This window comes from Heptranchias perlo, chromosome 40, assembly GCF_035084215.1.
Source record: "Heptranchias perlo isolate sHepPer1 chromosome 40, sHepPer1.hap1, whole genome shotgun sequence".
In the NCBI taxonomy this organism is placed as follows: Eukaryota; Metazoa; Chordata; class Chondrichthyes; order Hexanchiformes; family Hexanchidae; genus Heptranchias; species Heptranchias perlo.
In genome coordinates, this window is record NC_090364.1 from 12,491,586 (window position 1) to 12,517,771 (window position 26,186).

Below are 26,186 nucleotides of genomic sequence, written 5' to 3' on the forward strand. Positions count from 1 at the left end.
TTGTAGCGCCCTCCAGGCTGAGATCAGTTAACATAAAACAAAGTGGGAAGGTCCCAGGCGAGATTCCTGGATTGTAAGGGTCAGTGCAACACCACATAGTGGGGTCTTCCTGGTCTGTATAACTCAGTATAACGCCACATATTGGGGCTTTCCTGGTCTGTATAACTCTGTAAAACACCACACAATGGGGCTTTCCTGGTCTGTATAACTCTGTAAAACACCACACAATGGGGCTTTCCTGGTCTGTATAACTCAGTGTAACACCACACAGTCACTGCATTCCAAAAAATAATTCATTGTGCAAAGCACTTTGAGACATATAGACAGCATGATATAAATGCAGATATTATTGATTTACTTATTTGCAATTCAATACCCAAATTCATATTTTACCAGCCACGGCTACTGTGCATTTTGAATAGTATTAAAAACAATTTATTATTGCAACCTACTCTACTACTCACTGCATGCCGCACCTCTCCAAACATGGTGCAGAAAATTGAATAGGAAAAATGAATTGATTTCTGTTTTCAATACTTATGTCAATATCTTGCTAATGTTTTTGTATTTGGACAGATTCCTCTGAAAAGCACAATAAGGAGATCATTGCCCCTGGCAATGACACACACCATAAATGGGTTGCACCAATGGCCGTTGTTGCACTGGTCATTGTGGTTTCACTGGCAATCTACATTTACTTGAAGTGTTTCCCCAGGTCTTTACTGAATGGTAAGTCTCTTATCTCCTTTAGTTTATTTAACTGACACTTAAATACAAGACTAGGCGGTTCGGTGGGGTTAGACAACTCTACATTGACTTGAGTGAACTGGGTTTGAAGGCAGCCCAGACGGATAGTTCCCATTCTGCTCATTGTAAAGACCTTTAGGCAAACTAGATTAGGATAGTGTCAACTCAGTTTAATTGTGTACAAGTAGGAAGTGCAAATACTCTTAAGTTCAGCACCTATTAGTAAGCTGAGAGGTCACCAAGTGACGGGTATGAGAAGTGGCAATGGTGCAATAGAGGTTCTTTCTGAGGTTGATTTGTGGGCCAGAGAAGAGGCAGAATTACAGTGCACCTAATCCGCGCTCAGTATAACCTGGGAGAACTTGATGCAGACATTGGTGACTAAACATGGAGCAGTGTCCCATCTCTTTAACATTCCTCACATTAGTAAGTAAAAGTGTACCATTCTACCCCTCTCCCCACCATTACCATGCAGAGGAGTCTCATCTTCAGGATCTCTTTTTAAAGAGTTCTGCTATTCAGGATCCTGTTTTTTTTTCTTTCGGTTTACTCCATTCTTCTCCTGCTGGACGCAGTTCCACAGATGCTGACTTGCCTCTCTTACCTGGTCCAAGTGGCCATTCATCACATGCAAGCTATTCTATCGTGTGGGGTATCACAGTCAAGCATGATTCAGTCCTCAACTGATGTTCTTCCATGTACTTCCCAGCAGAGGTCACCAGATAGCAATCAGAGGCAGGAACCCTGGCTGGCTGTTTTCCTCCCTTGCGAAGAGACACTGAGGCCAATTCTAGTGCCTGAAATGCTGCCCCAGAAGAGATCAACCACCTCCTTAGCTCGGATGGCTCAATTTCAAATTCCACAGTGCATTTACTTATGGGGGAGTCCAAAACTAGGCGCCATAACTATAAGATAGTCACTAATAAATCCAATAAGGAATTTAGGAGAAACTTCTTTACCCAGAGGGTGGTGAGAATGTGGAACTCGAATAACATAGATGCATTTAAGGGGAAGCTCGATAAGTACACGAGGGAGAAAGGAATAGAAGGATATGCTGATAGGGTTAGATGAAGTAGAGGGAGGAGGCTCGTGTGGGGCATAAACACCGGCACAGACCAGTTGGGCCAAATGGCCTGTTTCTGTGGTGTACATTCTATGTAAAGTAGGAGTGTAGCTGCAGGCCTCTCGTGATTCTATCTGTGCTCCAGGCTATCGAGATTGAGGCCTACTCGATGCTGCTGCTGGAGAAAGGCAGCCAGATGGTCCCGAGTATTGAGAATTGTCTTGCAAGGATTAAATTTTCCTTGCCTCCATGTCTTCAGCCTGCCACAGGGATCCCTGCTGATGCTCTGGTTGGCGGGGATCTGAGGCTAGGCCCTTGTCCCAGATTTTCACAGATGCTCAACTGCAGAGGGGACTTACCGGAAAATCGGGGGTGGAGGCTGGGAGCGTTGCCTGCTGCCTCATTAAAACACCAGCTACAAGTACAGACCCAGTTACACATCTTGGGAAAGCCCCAGGAAACCCTGGGGCAGCTGAATGGGGGCAGAGGTCTGACATTAACAGTTCCCCGCCCCCTTTTCCCTGCGCCTGAGGAATGCTGATGAAACCTCCTTCACTGCAAGATAAGAAAATAATTTGTACTCCAAACTCTTTAGCAGGTGATGTGGCTGCACAGCAGTATGAACGAGCTTCGTTCAGCCCCTCAGAGCCTGCAGTTTGAGGTATGTGCTCCTCTTCTGAGATCAATCTGTTATTTATGGCCTTTCTTTTGAAATGGAGATTTTGGTTTATAAACTCTATTGAACATTGCAGTGGGGGATGAACTCGATGCAAACTATTTCCCCAAATAAGTGTCTCATTTAAAGGTAACAGCTTAGTGGATAAATGCACTGTACAGTGTGGTGCTGAGCCATAAAGATCCCTGAGTTATCTGATCTCAGCCTGGTGATTGTGGTTGTGGTACAATTAGTCTCAGCTTCTCAGATTAAGGAAGGGATCTTCCCAATCAATATCCAGTGAGTTTAACTATATTAGAAAAATGTTTAATAGTGATCTGTGAGTATTAGGACCCATAAACACAGAATGACTATTGATTATATTATGTTATATGGAAGATAGAGGTGTGTGTATATATATATATATATATATATATATATAATAACAGAAAATGCTGGAAAAACTCAGCAGATAAGGCAGCATCTGTGGAGAGAAAACAGTTAATGTTTCAGGTCGCTGACCCACCAGACTCGAGTATTTTCTGTTTTTATTTCAGACTTCCAGCATCTGCAGTATTTTGCTTTTGATTTAGGGATATGCCGTTCCATGTGTACTAAGTCTATCAACACCACACTGCCAGTCTCTCCAATTCTGTCGGTACTGTCTGGATGGTGTTTTCTTATCTGCACACTCTTCCCTTGCAGGACAGGGCGAAGTAGTGGAAAGATTCACTGGCTGATTAACAGTCTAACAGACGTTCCGTCCATGGCCGTAACCGTATACCAGCCAATCGGGTAGTTAACCCAAATGGCAGGAGGGTTTTATGAGCTCCCAAAGCCCATATAGTGAGGGGAGGGGGGGACCGCCCAGACCCACCAAACGTGAGTATCTTGCGAGATGCCAACCCAGAATTCAGAGCTGGAGCTCCAGTCTCTACTTGCCGGGACCGTCTGGAGTGGGGTTCGAGCCCTGCACCTTCTGACTCAGAGGCAGAAATGCTACCACTGAGCCAAAAGCTCGCTCCTAGGTGGCATTGATATGGTTCCACCTAGGATTGAAGGCTATAGATTGTAAAGAAGAAAAATAGTTGCATTTAAGAGATTTTCAGGTCACAGTGTTTTCTTAAAGGACTTTGTAAAAAAAAAAGTGGGTGGCAATTTGTTTTGTTTTCAAATACACGTATCAGTAGAAAGCTATCTCAACAACAATTTGCATTTCTAAAGCACATAAACATCCCAGTCTGCTTCACGTTGGAGTAGGAGAGTTAAATGAATGTCCGAAAGCAAGGTTGAAAAAATGGGTTTTGAAGAGGCTTTTAAAAGCAGGAAGAGAAGTAGCAAGGTGCAGGGGGTTAAGGAGGGAGTTCTAGAGAGTTAGGCCGAGGTAGCTGAAGGTTCTGCACTGATGGAGGAGCAGAGGGAGGAGGATGCACAGGGGGCCTGAGTTGCTGATCCAAAGGTCACGGGTGGAATGTAAGGCTGGAGGAGGTTGTAGAGGTGGAGTGGGGTGAGGCCACAGGAGGGATTTGTAAACCAGGACGAGGATTTTGACTTCAGTGAATTGGGAGAATGGGAGTTAGTGGAGATCAGCGAGGACAGGGGTGATGGGTAGAACGTCAGGGGCCAGGAGGACTATGGGTGGCAGAGGCTGGAGAATACAGAAGTTGAGGAGGAAAGCTGGGAGGGGTAGAGCAGCTCAGACCCAAGGCGGCAGCCAATACGCATATACAAATGGACATAACAACACTGGCTATAGATACACAAGCATGACGCAGAGGAAACTAAACATGGCAAAGCAAGTGCATAAATAGAGACTTAAGAACCAGCAGCCTGAAGTGTGAAGGTGTTGTGGCAGTGAGGGGTCAGAGCCCGATTTCTGGTTGAGAAGAGTGGGGTTGACTGAATCATAAATTCCTGGCCGTGGCTGATAGACGATCTCTGATTGATTGATCTGGGGAAGTCCTGGGTAAAATCAGGGCAGTGCAGGATTGATCCAGGGCAGCTAGTGAATGATGACTGAGGAGAGCCTGGCAAACAGTGGTCAAAGCTTTCAGTGATCGTCACTGTCGCTGTCTGCTGAGCCTTCAGCATTGTGCTTCTGATGCTGTCTGTCCTGCCGAGGACGTGCAGTGTTTCTGTTAGCAGATGTTATACATCCTATTTTTTCCCTCTGGCATCTTGACTTTCTGCTAAGAAATAGGAGAAGAGCATGAAACTGGGGCAGCAGCGAACGGTGATGGGACAACGTCGAGGGGTGGCAGCAGCAATGGAGCATCCAGGAAACTGAAAGCCACGGTGCGCTAGGTGGCAAAGGTGCCATCCTTAGATCCTCAGTGTAAATGGGAGACAACATTTGAGGTCTGTGGACCTCCAATCTTGAAAACCTGAAGTTGGCAAAAAAAGAATGGACAACTCCACTCTGCCTCTTCACCCCAAGGTTTGCCAAACACCTTTTTTTTTCCCCTCTTGAAAACAAATCGCATTTAACTAGGTTAGGTAAAAGATAAGGGGGAGTGCAGCTCTTTCCAGTACGAGTTAGGTTTGTCTGCTGAAAGTTGGACGTGACTTTAGCTGGATTGTCGGTGTGACCATGGGATTGGTCTGTGCTTGTGGTCATATTAATGCGTTTGTTCACTTTTTAGGGAAAAGAAGCCACATTCAGGACGGCCAAGGGGAGTGTTGAAACTCCACTCTTAACCGAAGGATAAGAAGCCAATATTGTGAATTTAAAGGAGAAAGATTAAGCATTAGGGAATATGCTGTGGACAATGAATGTAAATGCTATAATATGCTCTGACCATGTCTGTGAATAATTTTGGTATACACTTCATTTGATTGCTTTGAGTGAGTGGTGACTGCAAATGGTATAAAATATTCTAAACTCCATGCCTGTAAATGGCATCCTGAACGTTACTGTGAATTGTGTAACATACTTTTCTTTCCATTTTCTCCTCCCCTTACCTGAAAGAACTGGCTCGTGCTGTGGCTGGGTTACGTGAGAGTTAGGCCTCCTGCAGATCTCCCCCCAAGTAGCCCATGCTACATGTTTGGCCAGTGAGTATTGGCCAGCTATTCAATGGTTGGGGACATGACCGCTGAGACAGTAATCTCCTCACCCAGCGACTGGGAGCCCTGGCTGATGGTTCCTGTCCCTAGCCCAGGTACACTGAGGTCAGCTGTAGTGTCCTAGCTGCTGCTGCCCAGGCTGAGATCTGCTGACTCAGCATAAAAACGAATAGTGTAGCATGCTTTTAATTTGATGGATGAATGAGTATGTTCGGAATGAACACTGTAAATGTGTTGTAAGGTGCTCTGAACTTGGTGACGTGAGTTTCAGGTATTTAACTGGATTTGTTCACTGATGGAATCGGACAACGATCGTGGATGTGTTGAATGTTGTTGGAACTGGGAAGGAAAAAGTGGACTTTTGAACAATGCTGGGTATCGTCATTGAAGTTCTGTATCACTAGGGCCCTGCTCTGATGAACAAGTGTTCCTGGCTCGTGAGCTATCTTCCATCCTGATGTGAATATTTGGCCACTTTACGGCTTTGAAAGGCTACTGTTACATGAAAGATATTTTCTGAGGACTTGCTGCTGATATCTGAACCATCTCGAACATTACCTGCAATCAATGGACAATGACCCTGGAATTGGGAATCCTGTGGATTGATGGCGAGCACTGAATCATTTAAAGGGAAAGGAGGCTGTGAACTACATTTGATTTCAAATCTTCATTGTTGCTAATTTGTACCAATGACCATCATTTATGATCTGCGCCAGCTGAAAGTATACCTGAGTCTAATGTAGAATTCCAATGGACCAACCCATTCTAATTCACTCTAACACACAAAATTCTAATAGACCAAAATGCTTCCTATTCACTCTCATTGTGTAGCACTCCAATGGAGCAAATCCCATAGTTTACAAGTCATCCAGGTTGACTCCAGATAATTTGTCGTGGCTCCTGATTCCTGATGTTGCAGGTAAAGCTCCTGGCTGCACCATTCCAGATGTGGCAATTGAACACAGTCAAGATCCTCACAGATAGATGAGGAGACTTGCAAGGTGTGCTATCTATTCCTATTCACTCCCAAACCTGAGGCTGATGGATTCAAACCTGAGATTGATAGATTTTTGTTAGGCAAGGGTATTAAGGGTAACGGAATCAAAACGAGTAGATAGAGTTAAGATACAGATCAGCCATGATCTAATTGAATGGCGGAAGAGGCTCAAGGGGTTGAATGGCCTCCTCCTGTTCCTATGTTCCATTATGTAAAATTCGAAAGAATCCTATCGCCTCCGCATTCAGCTCTATTATATATCAGTCATTATTCCATAACTGTGCAAGTTGACTCTGGCCAGGTCACTTCAAGTATATGGCCCGGTAATGGCTTGGCTATTCCCTTGGTAAGCCTGGCCTTTTGGTTTTTCATCCCAGCTCAGGAATGGAGGTCAGGTCCAAGGGTGTAATGGAACAGAAGAGTAAAGTTAATGTTTATAAGTAAACCAAAGAAACAATAAGCTAAAACGAATATTAGGATAAGTAACATCAGTAAGAAATAATATAATATAAAGGCAAAGATAGAGATACTGAGAAAGGGAGAGAGAGGGGAACATTCAGGAGGCAAGGTAGATATAAAAATTCTAAACATTTTTCCCTTTTCTTGCCAGTTTTCTCCTGGGGTAACAATCCAAAGGCACTGATTGCCTATTGTGAGCCTGGACTGCGAATGTTGTTGAGCTATTCCACCACAGGAGGCATCACACCCTGTCCTCGCCCAATGCCCACTAACGTGCTCCTCCAGCAGGAGTTGCTGGATAACGAACAGGATGGGAATCTAGGCCTTTTTTATTTTAATTTTCCCCTCTCTACCTGGCACTGAAGCCGGCTGTAGAGCTTCTACTGCTGATACGGCTGGGACCAGGGGTTGGAAACCTGGTGCAGTGGGTTTCCACCCCTTGTTCCTCTGCCCTGCACGTGGGGAATGCTGATTTCTTGGGCAGGGGAAAGAAGTAAATCTACATTGCTTACACATGCCGGAAACTCCCTATTATTGCAGCCGTATCACTGCTCTGATTCTTACTGTAGTATTAAAATAATGAACAGGCTCCCCGGTGGTTCAATGAGTTTTCCCAGTAACAAGCTGATCCATACAGGCTAAGAAGATCCCACATTCGACCCCTGGTCCCAGCCGTATCGGCAGTAGAAGCTCTACAACTGGCTTCAGTGCCAGGTAGAGAGGGGAAAATTAAAATAAAAAAGGCCTAGATTCCCATCCTGTTCGTTATCCAGCAACTCCTGCTGGAGGAGCACGTTAGTGGGCATTGGGCGAGGACAGGGTGTGATGCCTCCTGTGGTAGAATAGCTCAACAACATTCGCAGTCCAGGCTCACAATAGGCAATCAGTGCCTTTGGAATGTTACCCCAGGAGAAAACTGGCAAGAAAAGGGAAAAATGTTTAGAATTTTTATATCTACCTTGCCTCCTGAATGTTCTCCACTCCTAAGCTGGGATCAAAAAACAAACGCCAGGTTTACCAAGGGAGTAGCCAAGCAGGGGCCTTGGGAGCAGCAATAACAACTTGTATTTAACGTAGTAAAACGTCCCACAGTGCTTCAGAGGAGCGATTATCAAACAAAATTTGACATTGAGCCACGTAAAGAGATATTAGGACAGCTTGGTCAAAGAAATAGATTTTAAGGAGCGTCTTAAAGGAGGCGAGCTAGTGGGGTGGAGAGGTTTAGGGAGGGAATTCCAGAACTTAGGGCCTAGGCAACTAAAGACACAGCCGCCAGCGGTGCAGCGATCAAAATCGGGGATGCACAAGAGGCCAGAATTGGAGGAGCGCCGAGATCTCAGCGAGTTGTAGGGCTGGAGGAGGTTACAGAGATAGGGAGGGGCGAGGCCATGGAGAGAAATGAAAACAAGGATAAGAATTTTAAAATCGAGGCGTGGCCAGACTGGGAGCCAATGTAGGTCGAAGACAGGCAGGTAAGTTCCACGTTTAATTTTGAGACCCACCCCCGGGGATATTTTGAGACAATCGTGGTTTTCTAGCTACTGATCTCCATCAGCCAGCAGATGGCCCTGACCTCGAAGGCTTGAGAGACCTGCAGATACTTTTATGTGCAATGCCCAACCAATTGGTTGGAATCGCCCCAGGCCATGTGCAAATGGGGGGAATTGCATGTATCTTTTCCTCTCAGACACCCAGACAGGAAATTCTACCTTTTAGTCCAGCGGAGTGTGGGATTTCTTACAGCTACAGCCACTCTAAGGGTTTAAAAAAATGTAAATAGAAAAAAGATACTGTAGAATAGTGGGCCATTTTTGACTTGGGGCCCACGTGCCATCTACAGGTTATATTTAGTTTCACACCTAGTAATATGTGTTGATTGGACTTATTTGCTCAGGTCACGAATGGGGTTACTTATGAATTAATGATAACTACCTCCCTGCAAAAATCACTCCCATTAGAAGTTAACAGGCAATGTATTTACTGTTCAACTTTAAATGTCAGTATTAAATTTCTAATAAACACTTGTGGTATTGTTCAGCGTTTCCTTCCATAATGTGATATTATTTAACTGGATTTGAGTTCTGCATGCAGTTAATTATTCGTCCCCCATCTCCCTCCTTGCTAATTATCTTCTACATGTTTTACCTCAGTGGAAAAGGTGACTATAGATCATAGAATGATACAGCACGGAAAGAGGCCATTCGGCCCATCGTGCCCGTGCTAGTTCTTTGGAAGAGCTATCCAATTAGTCCCACTCCCCTGATCTTTCCCCACAGTCCTGCAAATTTTTCCTTTTCAAGTATTTATCCAATTCCCTTTTGAAAGTTATTAATGAATCTGCTTCCACCGCCCTTTCAGGCAGTGCATTCCAGATCCCTAGGTTATGGATGCCCAGATCTCTCAATGGTTTAATAGATTTAATCTAATCGGTAACTAAGCCCCACTGACCAGGAAAGTTCCTGGTTCAATCTCTTGTTTGTGTTCAGGTAGTTGATTTCAGCTATGGCGGCAGTAGGGAGAGCTACCACTGACTTCACGTCTATCTGACTGAAAGGTGAGGAAACATCAGGAAACATCATCCATGTTCCTGCTCACGGTTGCTATCTAGTGACACCTTAGAGAAGTGCACATGTCGACATTAGCTGAGGACAGGATTGTTTTCTCTTAGCTGTACAGCCAAATTACCCAGCAACCCTCACCGAAAAAGGTCACATGGCACTGCAGGAGACCTAATGCTTATAAAACTGTACGCCAGCAAGAGAAATCGACAGAGAACTGGCGAGAGAAAGATGTTTTTTAAAGAAAGATCATTCATTGGCCGTGATAGGCAAGTTTTGAATTGGTCAGTTGGAGGTTCATGTTTATTAGCTACAACAAACCGAGTGCTTATTTGGATCAGTCAATAGGAGGTACTTGTTCACTGCAGACCATTTTCCTGTGTTGGATTGACTAATAGGTGATGCACATCAGTTAGCATAATTTTTCAGTGCTCATCTTGATTTGGTCAGATGTGTGAGAAGCAATCCCACTGACAGTGCTGGGCACTGATCATCGATTCCCGTCCCCCACCCCCAGAATGATGAAGAATATATACTTAATGTCCAAAGTATCAACATGATTTGCTTTATTTTACACAGGACACAATCTATTGTACAGGTCTAACCAAATTGGACAGCTGTACACCCCATAATGTGAAAGTAATCATGAATGAAATTAGCCAAAATATGTTTCTGAACTTTTTTTTAATACATATCAATATCTACATATATAAAAATTCCTAGGTTTGCTTAAGTAATTAAATTTTACAAACTTCCTCAAATTATCCTTCCCAAATGAAATTAAAATGGAGCTCTCACTCTTCCTACATCTTTACGTTTGTTTATATTTTCTAACCAATTTTTTTTTTTTGCATTCTTTCGTTTTCTCCACTCCTGAAGATGTTGTCTTGTGCTGGGTGAACTTATCGCCCGAGGATGAAGCTGGCATTCCAGATTGGCTACCCGCTATAGAACCTGCCCAGGTGACAAGTTGAAAATCTACCCTGCTGCCGCATGCTGGGTTCCAGATGCCCGCCAGCCAGGCCCTCAACCAAATGGCCGTGTTGCATGTGTGAGGTTAAACAGCAGATTCTCAAAGGCTATTTGGCTGTTGGGGACGTTCGAGTCAAGTCTAGTTCTGTTATCATGGCATCCCTATGCTGAATGCAGGCTCGAGGGACCGTACGGCCTACTCCTGCTCCTATTTTTTTTTATGTTCTTATGCACCTTCCAGGAGTAACTGGATAGCAATCAGGAGGCGGAATCATTGGCTGATTTTCCACTCCCAAGCCCAGGAACACTGGGACCTGGCCTTGTGCTGTCCCTTGCACCATCCGCACAGGCCAGGGATTGAAACTGGAAACCTTGCTGGCCTGTATGAACCAGTTCACGTTGAGAACTGCGCTTACCAACTAAGCCATCAGGGGATCGACAACATTTTCTGTGGACGCTTACTTATTATAAAAATAACTTAATTTTCCATTTCCTCATTCGTGATAAATAGCAATTAGAGGACAGATTGACACAGCTTGAAGACAATGCAGGATATATATTCTGCCATTCGGTTTAAATTCCCACTGGGCTTTCTGTTAGCAAAAGTTGGTTCAATTTAAAGCAGGAAAACTCACATTAGCTAACGGAGGAAGCAAAGGGACTCTGGAACTCTCCTCCAAAAAGCTGTTGAGGCTGGGGGTCAATTGAAAATTTCAAAACTGAGATTGATTGATTTTTGTGAGGCAAGGGTATTAAAGGTTATGGAACCAAGACGGGTAGATGGAGTTAAGATACAGATCAGCCAGGCTCGAGGGGCTGAATGGCCTCCTCCTATCCCTTTGTTCCTATGTTCCCGGCAGTCCTTTATTTTGAGCAGATACATCCAGTGGGCCAGTCAGAAATGTCAGTCAACGAACCAGAAAGCTTAAACTTTAAGCACAAGCAAAGGACACGTTCCTAACCTGTAAACCGCTCCCTGCTGGTCAGCATCATTGTAACCTCTGCCAAGACAACGTTAAGACTTTTGAAAAATGCAGTGATATTGGTGAAGTGCTTTTGTCGTGTTCTGTCTTCAGTCACTTGGATTGCTCTTCAATGAAGCACTGGTCGGTGATGAGCATTCTTCACAGGGTATCTTGCCTGACTTCAGCATACACCATTTCACACTCCACTCTTTGCTTTGGATTCGTTGTTGGAGAAAAATTCACAGAAGCATAATGGATCTCTCTCTTTGGACGATTCTGGTCAGAGAGGCAGATGAGCATCATTTACTTAACACGTGAGAAAAAGGAAAATAGGACAAGCAGACGGAGAGCTTCCCCATCTGTGCTCGTTAGCTGTGATTTTCCACTCTTTAAAGCAAATGGGCAGAGAAGCATGGCTGGTAAGGCACAGAAGAGGAAAATGCTGGACACACTGTTTCTACTTTTAAATGTAAAATTGTTTTTAAGTTTGTATCTTAGTTGCATATTAAAAAGAACTTCTGAGTAGCTTTATTACTGTAATGTCATGGTGTATGAGTTGAACATTATGAAAACTGGCGACCCCAGGGAGACTATTGTTTTAGAGAGTGGGGGGCAGGAGGGAGAGATCACGGGCCCTGTGAGAAATTGGAAAGGTGGGGGGAAGTGGACGACATCGGGGGGGTCCAGCATCAGGGGGCGGCCGATTGCGGAGTCATGTCGCACCAGGCGAGCTTAGGCCTGGATGAAGCATCCCTGCTCCTCCGGGCCCACAAGCAGTAGAACAAAGGCCCTCGCCTCGTGGATCCGGCCCTTCCTGCCTGCTCTCACCTGATGTGAATCGGAAGCGATGGGAAACCCGAACAGGTAAGGTTACAATTGTTTTACTTTTGTGATACACAAAAAGTTAACTACCTCAACTATTTTAATGAGGGACGTTGCCCCTTTAAGTATCATCCCTGCCGACTTTAAGTGGGCGCAGGACTTCCGGGTGTCTGTTGTAAGCACGCTTCCAAACACGCCTGTATCAAACCCAGGAGTGGGAGCGTTGGAGCCGGGATGGGGTCCTGCTCCAAAAAGCTATTATTTTAACCCCCCCCCCCGCAACCCAACTAGTCTTGGGGGTTAAAATTTGGAATTCTCTACCCCAGAGGGCTGTGGATGCTCAGTCGTTGAGTATATTTAAGACTGAGCTCGATAGATTTTTGGACACTGTATATTTAAACAGTTTATCATGGGGTTAATTTAGATTTCTACCTGGGTTAGCTGATTGACATGTCAATGTTATCGATGCCAGCACGCACTAACCACCAGTCATAGGGATGCACTTCTGACCTGCTGACGTTAACATATACAATCCAGTGCCATGGCAGTGAACTAATCAATATGACAGACATTATCATTCATTTATGGGACCTTGCTGTGTGAAAATTGGTGGCGACCTAACAACAATGGTTGCAATTCCAAAGTAATCCATTAGTTGTAAAGTGCTTTGGGACCTCCCGAGGAGATGATAAGATGCTATATAAATGCAAACTGTTGTTGTCGCATGTTCTTTCTTCCTTACCTGTCTGCAGGTTGCACCTTCACTTTGTGACACCTGGTCTCCGGTCAATGCGAGAGCCCGACCTGATGGATTGAAATAAGGAGTATTTGTAAGAGAGGGAATGGAATTAACAGAAAGTAACAACTCAACTAGACCCAAGAACATAAGAAATAGGAGTAGGCCGTACGGCCCCGCGAGCCTGCTCCGCCATCCAATAAGATCATGGCTGATCTTCGCCCTCAACTCCACTTTCTCGACCGATCCCCATATCCCTTGATTCCCTTAGTGTCCAAAAATCTATCGATCTCAGTCTTGAATATACTCAATGACTGAGCATCCACAGCCCTCTGGGGTAGAGAATTCCAAAGATTCACAACCCCCTGAGTGAAGAAATTTTTCCTCATCTCAGTCCTAAATGGCCGACCCCTTATCCTGAGACTATGCCCCCTAGTTCTAGACTCTCCAGCCAGGGGAAACAGCCTCTCAGCATCTACCCTGTCGAGCCCTCTAAGAACACAAAAGCAACATACTGCAGATGCTGGAAATCTGAAATAAAAACAGAAAATGCTGGAAACACTCAGCAGGTCAGGCAGCATCTGTGGAGAGAGGAACAGAATTAACGTTTCAGGTCGATGACCTTTCATCAGAACTGGAAGATGTTAAAGATGAGACAGGGTAAAGGTTCTGATGGAACAAGGTAGGGGGTCTGGTGGGACAGGGTAAAGGGCCTGATGGAGGATCTGTACCAGAAACCTTATCTGTTTGCACTTGCTGTGCATTTCCAGCAATTTCTGTTAAATTTAAAATGTTACATCAGCTATCTACATTGTGCAGAGGCCGACATTTTTAACTTTAAAATGTAAAACTATAGTAACTCCCTTCCTAACAGTACTATGGGAGAACCTTCACCACACGGACTGCAGTGGTTCAAGAAGGCGGCTCACCACCACCTTCTCAAGGGCAATTAGGGATGGGCAATAAATGCCGGCCTCGTCAGCGACGCCCACATCTCATGAACGAATAATAAAAAAAATATTTACATATGGAATGTTCCAACAGCAGATGCAGCCCTCTATAAAATTACACAACCAGATGCAGTTACATAAAGTTACAGCAGCAGAGGTATAGGGGGGAATTTTAACCCCGGAGTGGGATTGATTTGTGGACTCTCCTCTCCCGCCCGAGTCGGGCGGCACACCCGGAAGAAGTCGGAGCGAGGCTCAGCTGACTTTTATCATGTTGAAACGCAGCAAGGCTGACTCCCAACGAATATGATACAGAACAGGAGGAGGCCATTCGGCCCATCGTGCCTGTGCCGGCTCCTTGAAAGAGCTATCCAATTAGCCCCACTCCCCTGCTCTTTCCCCATCGCCCTGTAATTTTTTCCCCTTCAAGTATTTATCCAATTCCCTTTTGAAAGTTACTATTGAATCTGCTTCCACCGCCCTTTCAGGCAGCGCATTCCAGATCAAAACAATTCGCTGCTTAAATTTTTTTATCCTCATGCGGCCTCTGGTTCTTTTGACAATCACCGTAAATCTGTGTCCTCTGGTTACCAACCCTTCTGCCACTGGAAACAGTTTCTCCTTATTTATTCTTATCAAAACTGTTTGTGATTTTGAACACATTTCATCATTTGCATCAAATCACTAACCACCCAAGCATCAACCCATAGTAATTTTTTTTTTAAATAAAGATTTACTCACTTTGCAACTTCTGCGAGATGCTCCCCCAGTGACGACTGCAAAACTGGTGGTCGGCTGCTGTGGAAGATGTTGGGACCCTTGAGACGCTCGTGGCCGGTGAACTCTGGGAGGTCGAGCCCGAGAGGGCGCGGCTGCAGACTGGAGCTCCTCGGCTGCTGCCAGGGCGGTCTGGCCCAGTCGGCTATCGGGCACCGTGGCGGGTATTGGTTGAGGGGGTGTCGAGAGAGCAAACGCGGTGCCGTCCTGCGAGAGGGCGACACTTGCCTGTCCCTTAGCGCTACCGTCACTCCCGCTGATCTGAGGGAGAGCAGACTGCAGGAGATGAGTGACCCTTTGAAAGCCCCTGTCCACGTGGTCCACCATTCTATCCATCTGGCACACCAGTCTTTCCAAGGTGGAGCAGACGTTGGAGCCCAGGGTCTGGATGGCAGCCGTCTGAGCTTCCATCAAAGCTTCGATAGTTGGTGAAACAGACTCCTGCTGTGAGGGCTCGGCTGCTGTGTCCCTGGAGGTGGTCGCACATTCCAGGGTAGATTGCAAAGTGGAAATGACGTGCGATACAACTCCACACATGGTGGAAGTGGACTCCTCCATACTTTCGGACATGGTGCTCAAAGTCTGTGGCAGCCCCTCCAATACCTCATACAACCGATAGTGCGCCTCAAGCATTTTTCTTTTCATAGCCGGATCCCTGAAGTCCGCATCTCTGTCCCACTCAGCAGAGCTAGGAGGGGACATCGCCCTCCGGCGAGTCGTCTCCTGGGCTGGCCCTGCCACCAGTACCTGCTCCTGCCTACTTGTGCTGTGTGTTTCACCGGGTGCGGGCCCCTCTAATTCACTCTCTATCCCATCCGGAGTGGGAATCTCTGCGCTGGTGCTTCGGAGGGATGGAGTGCGTGACTGTGCTCTCTCTGTAGGGATGTCCTCCTCCGAGGTGTCTTCTTCAGGAGCTTCTTGAGGAGGTTGCTGCTGCGGAGGTGGACCTACAGGAAAGAGGAAAAGAATTAGGTTTGCAATGAAAGGCGGGACATTTGCACGTGAAAGGCTTAATCATAGTGGTAGAGGTTTTGAAGTTGGCTGTAATTGCTTGTGGTACATGTGAAGAGCAGTCACCATGCTTGGACAAGCCACCAGCCTCGCCATCTCCAATGCTGATTGCTCTGAATGTCCCACTTATGTCCATAGCCGCCTGCTCCGCCTGGGTGAGGATTACGATGTCGGCTGTTCCTGCACCAATCTTATTTCTCTCCCTCATGTTGTGCGCTGTCTTCTCCTGCAGAACGGGAAAGAGAGAGTAAGCAGTGGCTATTGAGCAGGCAGGTGCCAGGGTGTGGAGCTTCTGCGTGGAGTGCATAAGCTGACAGGGATGAGAAGCCATATGCTAGAGAATGGGGATGTCGTGAGTAGGAAGGAAGTGGCTTGATTGTGAATTGAGGAAGGAGTTCTGGGTAAGTGCAGGTTCAGTAAGTGACAGCAGACGCGTGTCGTAAGTGGAAACAGCAAGCAGGAGGTGAGTGTGTGTTAGGAGTGAACATGAGGGGCGGTGATTGCTGGTAAGGACTGTGAGACAGTAGCGGCCACTGCTCTGCATTCTGTAGGATGGAGGGAGTGTGACCAGTTGCAATGCAACAGATGGAGAAGCTTTACTCACCCTTGCTGATCTAGTGAGATCATTGAACCTCTTCCTGCACTGGATCCAGGTCCTTGGGGTGACACTCAGTCTACTGACTTCCTCTGCCACCTCTAACCATCCTTTCTTTGAGAGGCTGCTGTGCACCTTCTTTCCACTTTGGGGGAAAAGCACTCCCCTCCTGGCTCTGACTGCTGCCACCAACACCTCCAGGGAGGTGTCTGAAAACCTTCGAGCAACTTTTCCCCTCCTTCCAGCCATGTCCACCGTCCAAGCGCAAGAGGAAATCGAAACGAAAGCAACGTTAAGATTCAGCGAATGCAACGCCTCTTTAAGCGGTGCATTCACCCTTTAAATATCCTGCCTCGGGACCGCCGCCGGAAATTGCGAGTAAAAGGCGGGCGGGCGGGCGGTGGACGCGATGGGCCGGCCCGCCCGCCAATCATATTATAATAGCAGAGGAAGGGGAAAAAAAACCGGCAGTTAAAATCCACCGGGTGCCGCTCCGAATTCGTCTTCCGGCAGCGCCGCCTTCCCCGCCCCGGTTCCCGTCCCGGGTTAAAATCGCCCCCCACATTCTGCTGCTCTCGGTCTCTCCGCCGCTCGCCAGCCCCGAATCGTGCAATTGATAGCGGGAGGGGAAAAGGGGCTTTAAAAACGACCTGACATGCCGGAGAGGGTGAGCACTGGACCTGCAGGGAGGGTTGCCTCTCAAGGATTAACAAACCCCCCCCCCCCCCGCCTCCCTCCTTACACATGTCTTCAGCCCCATTGAAAGAGTTATTTTACATTGTTATTAAGAGCCACACAATCCAGCCTTTTTAATGCATGAATAAAAAGTAGACCCAGAACGCACCTTTTTTGAGTTGCATGGCATAAATCATCGCCGCCAGCAGCAACAGGAGTGAGACTGCAGCCAGGGCTATGAAGTAACCAGACTGGGAGGACGGCAGGCTGCAGACTGGGCACGGAATGCTGCTGGCCGGAGATGGGGCACCTCGACAGTCTTCAGAGGGGCCGGCTCCTGAAACCCAAAACACAATCTCATCAGATGCCAGACACGAACCTGGGGTTTAGGGACCCCCCCCCCCCCCCCCAAAAAAAAAAGCCTCATTCAAAGTCAACGATTCCCCAGCCATATCCAGATTCTCCTGTCACCTTCCAGTAAAAGAGCAAAACTTTTTAAAACTGTTAAAACTTTACAGAATCAAGAGTTGGTGGTGAATCAGGTGTTGGTGGTGATTTTGTTAAGTTTATATATCCTCGGGCACGGCATCGTTGATATCTCTCGGCTCTCCCACTATACAGTAAACGCAAAGCTTTTGTTTTTTAGGGGACGAGCAAAGATGAACAATTCAAAACGGGCTGCATTTCAGCTGAACGCGACCCTCCCCAACTCTAATCGTTCTTTAGCAACGCAGGCAACTTAAAGAAAAAACTTTGATAGATTCGAATCATTTGACCCGCTGAGTTCAATTTCATATTAATTGGATACAAGGCACAAAATAATTTCTGCCCTGAACTCGCCACCGGTAGCAGAATTTGTATTGGTTTTTTACCCAAATACTTGCCCCACTATCAATGTCATTTCTTAAAAGTGAGCGAAAGAAAGCGATTACAATCGTCTCTCCATCTGGATTCGACCAGAGGACGCCACGGATTAAAAAGTGACACGGATTGAAAATGCTGGAAACACACAGCAGACCAAACATCTGAAAAGGAGATAATACAGGTTGAGGTTTCTCTTGTAAAGCCTAACCCTGTGCGTTCGTGACATCCCTAACCTTACTTTGAAAGAAAAGATAGAATTTGCATTTATGTACCTCCTTTCATAACCTCGGGAGGTCCCAAAGCTCTTGACAGCCAGTTGAGACTTTTTTGAAGTGTAGTCGCTGTTGTAATTTAGGGAAAGAGGGCAGCTAATTTGTGCACAGCAAGATCCCACAAATAGCATTAAGATAAATGACCAGATCATCTGTTTTTGGTGGTATTGGTGGGGGTAATAATCGCTGGCCAGGACACTGGAAGCAATCCCCAGCTCCTTTTCAATAGTGCTAAAGGATATTTTACACCTTGGTTTAACATCTCATCTGAAAGATGGCACCTTTAAAGGTGCTGCATTGAAATATCAGCTTGGATTATGTGCCCAAGTCTCTGGAGTGGGACTTGAACCTCCCACCTTCTTGATTCAGAGGTAAGGATGCTACCACCTAGCCAAGGCTGACACCTAATTTACGATTATGTTTTAATTGATAAAAATTAAGATAGTCATGAGAGATCGAGCAGGCTACATTTAATTCAATATCTCAAGGTCACTTTTAGACTTCAATTACACAAAATAATCCACTTTTTGGCTTCTCTCCCTACTCATCACTTTTATATCATTTTTAGGTCATGTTCTTTTGACAGCTAGGGCACAATAGTGTCACAAATTTAGAAATATATTTTTTTCTCGGAGTTATATAAAAGGAGAACGTTGGAAACAGTGTAGAATTCTGTACTATGACAAGCAGTACCAGACCCTTCTCTAAATAAGGGCTGTCAGGAGCTGGAAGGAGTGTCACCGTAAACCAGTTAACTTCTAGATCAGTCTGAGTGCTCTTTAGAGCTTCACTGGTTCCATTCATCAATCTTCAAACATTATCCTACAAAGAGGTCTGAAATGCAAATCTCTCAAAAATAGAAAAGTTGCTTGAAATATAACGAGGACCAGTCAGCATCTGTAGAGAGACAGACCAGGACCCTTCGAATGATAGAATTACGCTTCAGAAATACGCGGTGCAGCGTCTTGGGAAGTGAAAGGTACGATATAAATGCAAGTTCTTTCTTGAAGAAGAGTTCAACTGAAATGTTAACTTGTCCTTTTTTCCCCATAGTTGCTGACTGACCTGCTGCGTATTTCCAGCATTGTCTGTTTTTTTGTTTCAAATTTCTAGTTTTTTGCAGCTTTTAATTTGTACATTTGGTTATCGCTTTGCTCAGCTGCATCCTTGTTGCTTGTTACTTCTCAAAGCACTATTTTGTTAACTACACATAGTTTACTATAATAAAAACAGAAAATGCTGGAAATACTCAGCAAGTCAGGCAGCATCTGTGGAGAAAGAGACAGAATTAACGATTCAGGTCGATGACCTTTCATCAGAACTGGAAGAAATTAAAGATTTAAGCAAGTACAGAGCCAGGGAAATGTGTATTGGGGGGGGGGGGCGGGGGGCGGAGGAAAGAACAAAAGGGAAGGTCTGTGATAGGGTAGAGGGCAGGAGTGATTAAATGACAAAAGGGATGATGGTGCAAGGCAAGGAGGGTGGGAATGGGACAAGTTAAGAAACAAAAGATGGGTCTAGAGGAGCTGTAAGTGGCAACAGCAGAACCATTACCAGCACCCGCTGTCCGAAAAAATAGGAGCAGTGGTTATGATCTGATACTATTGAAATCAATGTTGAGTTTGGAAGGTTGTAAAGGACATGATTTACTGATGGGCTGCGTCCTATATGGTCCGATCTCTGATCGAAGATTCCTTAATGTCACCAGAACTTCACTAATTCTTAGTTAATTGTAACCCTAGGAGTGCAAATCAGAAGAGAGGGCAGGGCTGCTCTGTATTCTCAGCTCGTGACTGATATGGTCTCCACGTTGGAAAAAAAGTCTGTTACTTTTGTTGTCAGTTGGGTAAATGAGGCAGGTTCTCCATCAGTTATTGTAATCCGATCACATGGTTTGGGTTACAGTAAGTGTGAGCAAAACAGTCCTTCAATCGATTGGAAAAAGCATCAACTCAATGCATAGATCAAATCAAACATTCAACTGACAGGACAACACATAGGAATTGCTAGATGAAAAAAGACCAAGGTCCATCTAGTTCACTTTCTACCATCCTTGTTGCCGCATGATACAATGATAATGGAATTGTTGACTAATCGTAACAATCAATCTCTATCAATTAGTCTACAACAGACCCAGAAATAACACGAGGAAAACCCCCAGTGATGGAGAGATTAGGGAACCATAGGTCCAAAGTCACCTGTTCCTCCCAAGCATGCTACACTTACCACATGTCATGTCTCAAATTATTCATATGCTATATCCCAAAATGTTATTTTCTGAAAACAATCTATTTAATTTGAATTTGAATGAATCAGTGTTTCCACCATCTCCCTGGGGAGTCTGTTCCATAGATTGACCACTTACACTGAAATATTGTTTCCGCAGATTAACTTTGATTGTACTCCCCCTCAAGCGGAGGCAGTGACCTCTGCTTCTACTGTTCGGGACAAGGAGAAGTAGCTGGTCATGGTCTACATTATCTCCTCCCTTTAGAATCCTAAAAATAGTAATCACCTCTCAACCTTCTCTTTTTCCAGTGAGAACATGCCCAATTTACATAATTGCTCCATATAATCCAATCCCTCGATCCCCTCAACCATTCTGGTTGCTCTCTTCTGTATCCTTTCAATAGCTGCAATATCCTTTTGCTACTGTGGTGACCAAAACTGTACTCAGTATCCTAAGTACAGTCACACCAATGATTTATAAAGTGGTAGGATTATCTCAATATTTCAGCTCAATACTGATCTTTTAATACATCCCAACATCTGATTTGTTTTATTAACTGTCGCCAAGCATTGTTGTGATAGCTTCAATTTATTGTCAATCAGGACCCCCAGATCTCTTTCATTTTCCATGCACGTTATTTTCTTCCCATCTAATTAATATTTCCTGGATTTTTTGACCCCATGTGAAGCACTTTGCATTTCTCTACATTGAATCTCATCTGCCACCTGTCTGCCCAATTCCTAAGTACATTCAAATCCAACTGTAGCATATCCTGTTCAGCTTTAGTTTCTATCACTTTCCAAAGGACTGGGAAAAGTGATTCTTTAATAGACAGGGCAAAGTGACCCATTAATGATCAGGGCAATACGATTGATCAATGGACATCAAGTGGGTTAGCTAACACAACCTTTGAATTGATAGGACAATGTGGCCACCAATAGAAAGGGCAAAGTGGCCTTCTAATGGTCAGGGCAAAGAGACCAATCAATAAAATGGCCAAAGTGACCTTTCAATCGACGGGCTATGGCTACCCTTCAATAGGTTGGACAAAACAGCCCTTTGGTAGACCGAACAAAGTCAGGGGAGCACGCCCAATTCTTGGTTTCTTGCGAAGAGCAGATTTTGCGTCTTTGTGATTAATTCAATACATTTACGGAATGTTTGTCCACAGTCCAGTACTGGAGGAAGGTGAAAAGTACAACCCCTATAAACAGAATCGGAACTGAACCATCATAGAATCATAAAATGCCACAGAACAGAAACAGAACGTTTGGTCTATCGACTGCGCACCATTCTTCACTCCACATGAGCTACCTATTCTAATCATGCTGGTTTCTCTACTCTTCCTATTTTAAACAGCTATCTAATTTAATTAAAAAAAATGAATGGACTCTGTTTCAAGGGTTTGTGATAGCGAATTCTGCATTCTAATCATCCTTTGCCCAGAGATATTTTCTGACCTCCGTTTAATTCTTTTTGTGAGTAAATTAAATTTGTTAACTCGCTTTTACCATCTCGCTGACCAATGGAAACAACCCATCACTATTCACCATATCATAACCCTTCATAATTTTGACGAATTCTATCTCGTTACTCCTTAAACATCCCAGCTCGGGTGAAAAAGCTCTAACTTTTCAAGTTTCGTCATAACTGCAGTGGTTCAGTCCCCACCACTTACACCATCTGCGCTTGTCACGGGCAAATGGCGCTAACCATTTGCTATTACCATAAGAGTCGATTACATAGGTGCCACTTAAAGCGCTGGCTATTCCATGCAGTACTTACTGATTCAAAAGCTGTGTTGATTTTAACCTATTGTCCATTGTTTTTCCACAGTTTTTATTTCCTTCCTATAATGGGGTATACACAACCGTACACAGCACCTCATTGCAGCCTAACGATTGTCTCTGTACAAGATCAGAATTGCTTTTCCTATTCGATACATCTAGATGCAAAGGCTAAACATTCCCTTTGCCTTTTTAATGGGTTAATCCACTTGTACTGTCCCCTTTACCGAGTCGCGTATGCACCTACCAAGATCTCTCTTGCTTCTCTACTCCAGTTAAAATCTTGCCATTTAATTCCCTATTCCTACTCCTAAAATGTGTCATTTCCCAATTTACTACATTGAACTGCACCTGCCCATCCTGCTAGCCCATGTCCTCCTGCACTCTTTCACAATCCGTCTCATAACATGCCCTAACCCTCAAATTGAAATCATCAGCAAATTTGAATATTGCTCATTCAAGTTCCAAATCCAGATCATTTTTGTATATATTAAATAAGAACCCCAACACCGAGCTCCGGGAAGACCACTCATCCGGTCTGAGAAACTCTTTTATTCCCCCCCCCCCCGCTTTGTTTTCTGCCCTCTATCGATGTGGCCCCATTCCCTTTAATTCTATGTGCTATTATCTTTGCCCCAAGTCTTTTATCTGGAACTTTATCAGATACTGATAGGTTAGCACCCGAATATTTGATCCGCTTTCACTTGTTTTATTGTCATTATTTTCTCCAACCACAAAATAAATAAAACTATTTACCTGTGAGGATCAACTTGGTTCCATTTCCGAAGGTTAACATCCCATATCTCCAGCCTGCACAGAAGTAATGCCCGGCATCAGACGCACCGACTCTCTCTATCGTTAAATTTAAACTCTGGTCATCCAGCGTCATTTTAAAGGACGAATTGCTGGGAATCTCTTCAGAATAGAAGACTTGCTTGGAGTTGATGAACGAATATCCCAGAATCACGGGCGCCCGCCCTTGCTGCTGCCGGAGCCAGTACGCGTTGCTGTAGATATTGAAGGACTGACGCTGTATGAAACATGTCAGCGTGACAGTGTCTCCCAACCGAACCGACTGGGACAAAGGAGATTGGATGACCAGGTATTTACACTGCACATCTGGAGGGAATGAATGCAGAAAACATCATGCGATGAGCAAGAACATACAATATAAAATAGTGATTATATTTTCCACATTACAACAATGACTACACTTCAAAAGTACTTTATTGGCTGTAAAGCGCTTTGGGACATCCCGAGGTAGTGAAAGGTGCCCCCAGGTATGTCCTGTCCACAAAAAGCAGGACAAATCCAATCCGGCCAATTAACGCCGCATCAGTCTACTCTCAATCATCAGCAAAGTGATGGAAGGTGTCGTCGACAGTGCTATCAAGCGGCACTTACTCACCAATAACCTGCTCACCGATGCTCAGTTTGGGTTCTGCCAGGACCACTCGGCTCCAAACCTCATTACAGCCTTGGTCCAAACATGGACAAAAGAGCTGAATTCCAGAGGTGAGGCGAGAGTGACTGCCCTTGACATCAAGGTAGCATTTGACCAAGTGTGGCACCAAGGAGCCCTAGTGAAATTGAAGTCAATGAAAATCAGGGGGAAACTCTCCAGTGGCTGGAGTCATACCTAGCGCAAAGGAAGATGGCAGTGATTGTTGGAGGCCAATCATCTCAGCCCCAGGACATTGCTGCAGGAGTTCCTCAGGGCAGTGTCCAAGGCCCAACCATCTTCAGCTGCTTCATCAATGACCTTCCCTCCATCATAAGGTCAGAAATGGGGATGTTCGCTGATGATTGCACAGTGTTCAGTTCCATTCGCAACCCCTCAGATAATGAAGCAGTCCGTGCCCGCATGCAGCAAGACCTGGACAACATCCAGGCTTGGGCTCATAAGTGGCAAGTAACATTTGCGCCAGACAAGTGCCAGGCAATGACCGTCTCCAACAAGAGAGAGTCTAACCACCTCCTCTTGACATTCAACGGCATTACAATGGCCGAATCCCCCACCATCAATATCCTGGAGGTCACCATTGACCAGAAACTTAACTGGACCAGCCATATAAATACTGTGGCTACAAGAGCAGGTCAGAGGCTGGGTATTCTGCAGCGAGTGACTCACCTCCTGACTCCCCAAAGCCTTTCCACCATCTACAAGGCACAAGTCAGGAGTGTGATGGAATTCTCTCCACTTGCCTGGATGAGTGCAGCTCCAACAACACTCGAGAAGCTTGACACCAACAAGGACAAAGCAGCCCGCTTGATTGGCACCCCATCCACCACCCTAAAAATTCACTTCCTTCACCACTGGCGCACTGTGGCTGCAGTGTGTACCATCTACAGGATGCACTGCAGCAACTCGCCAAGGCTTCTTCGACAGCACCTCCCAAACCCGCGACCTCTATCACCTAGAAGGACAAGAGCAGCAGGCACCTGGGAACAACACCACCTGCACGTTCCCCTCCAAGTCACACACCATCCCGACTTGGAAATATATCGCCGTTCCTTCATCGTCGCTGGGTCAAAATCCTGGAACTCCCTTCCTAACAGCACTGTGGGAGAACCGTCACCACACGGACTGCAGCGGCTCAAGAAGGCGGCTCACCACCACCTTCTCAAGGGCAATTAGGGATGGGTAATAAATGCCGGCCTCGCCAGCGACACCCACATCCCATGAACGAATAAAAAAAAGAAATGCAAGTTAGTTCTTTCCTTCCTTCTTTTTCTTTCTATCTATCTCATTAGATTTGACGAAAGAACTGAGATTGTAGAATATATTAGGATTTCCAAACGGTAATAGCAGATTTCTATCTTAAAAAATAATTTAAAATTATTATATTTATAGTTAAACCGACTTTTTATTTCCTCCGTTGCTATTTTGTTCAGTGATATATCGAAAATGATTACAGTCTCATTTAAGTATGTTTTGCAGCAATGGGATCATATCTGCTGCTAATGTAAATTTATAAAAAGGTTGAAATTATTGCTACTATAATGAATGGGACACAGATTTTAAAAAAACTCACAGCTCTGCAGGACAAGAAACGCCAGCAAACGCCGCATGTTTGGCTCAGTGCCGGTGCTGACTGACAGTTACTCCAATCCAAGCATCCCTACCCCAGGACTGCTTGAATTCGGTAAACCTGCCACAGCCCGAGCAGCCAGCCCATCTCTGCATCCGACGGTAACCAGTAAAACTCGGCGCTCAGACACTTTTTTTTTTCTTCTCCTTCCTGTCGACGTCATGGTTTCGGAAAGTTTTATCTCGGTGAGTTAGACTGAATGGAAAATGCTAAATAAAAACGAGATGAAGGCTTTGGCATGTTTTATTTGAACGAAAAATGCCGTTGAGGGCGTGCACTTTGCACAGTTATAGGAGAAGCTTCAAAGCGGTCGAAGCCATCAGTGTACCGACAATAACGACAAAAACGGCGGAGGAGTGGGGCTGGGGGGTCTGCATATACTGCAAATCTGAAACAAAGACAACCAATGTTGGAAGTACAAAGCACTCCGTCTGCATCTGAAAAGAGAAAGGGCCATTTGGCATAAGAGTCTACATCTGGGTTAGACCACACTTGGAATACTGTGCTCAGTTTTGGTCTCCAAAGGATGTAGAGGTACCGGAGAAGGTGTAAAAAAAAAAGATTTACAACACTAATGCAAGAACTGAGAGGTTATAACTGTCAGGAAAGAATGAACAGGCTGGGGCACTTTTCTCTAGAAGAGAGAAGGCTGAGAGGTGACCTGATTTGGTCTTTAAAATTACGAAGGGGTTTGATAGGGTAGATGTCGAAAAGATGTTTGAATTTGTGGAAGAGACCAAAACTAAAGTCCATAAATATAAGATAGTCACTAATAAATTCAATAAGGAATTCAGGAGAAATTTCCTTACTCAGAGAGTGGTGAGAATGTGGAACTCGCTACCACAAGGAGCAGTTGAGGTGAATGGAATAGATGCATTTAAGGGGAAGCGAGA

General features: G+C 45.1%; 1 protein-coding gene across 3 annotated transcripts; it reads right to left on the reverse strand.

Annotated features, from left to right (window-relative positions):
- Nucleotides 1-10,103: 10,103 nt before the first annotated feature.
- Nucleotides 10,104-25,351, reverse strand: LOC137305697 (T-cell surface glycoprotein CD8 beta chain-like). Of its 3 annotated transcripts, none has more exons than XM_067974612.1 (5): nt 25,237-25,351; nt 22,958-23,320; nt 17,218-17,385; nt 13,047-13,108; nt 10,104-11,758 (listed from the first exon to the last, which is right to left on the reverse strand). In XM_067974612.1, the coding sequence occupies exons 1-5, from the start codon at nt 25,271-25,273 to the stop codon at nt 11,642-11,644; spliced, it is 747 nt and encodes a 248-aa protein (XP_067830713.1). In that variant the 5' UTR covers nt 25,274-25,351; the 3' UTR covers nt 10,104-11,641. The 3 variants fall into 3 exon arrangements, 2 of the variants coding, with proteins under 2 accessions (XP_067830713.1, XP_067830712.1); XM_067974611.1 differs by lacking the exons at nt 17,218-17,385; nt 22,958-23,320; nt 25,237-25,351 and adding exons at nt 14,732-15,714; nt 15,845-16,004; nt 16,383-16,730 and having other exon boundaries at nt 11,671-11,758; XR_010958739.1 differs by lacking the exons at nt 17,218-17,385; nt 22,958-23,320; nt 25,237-25,351 and adding exons at nt 15,845-16,004; nt 16,383-16,730 and having other exon boundaries at nt 11,721-11,758; nt 13,047-15,714.
- Between the last annotated feature and the right edge of the window lie 835 nt (nt 25,352-26,186).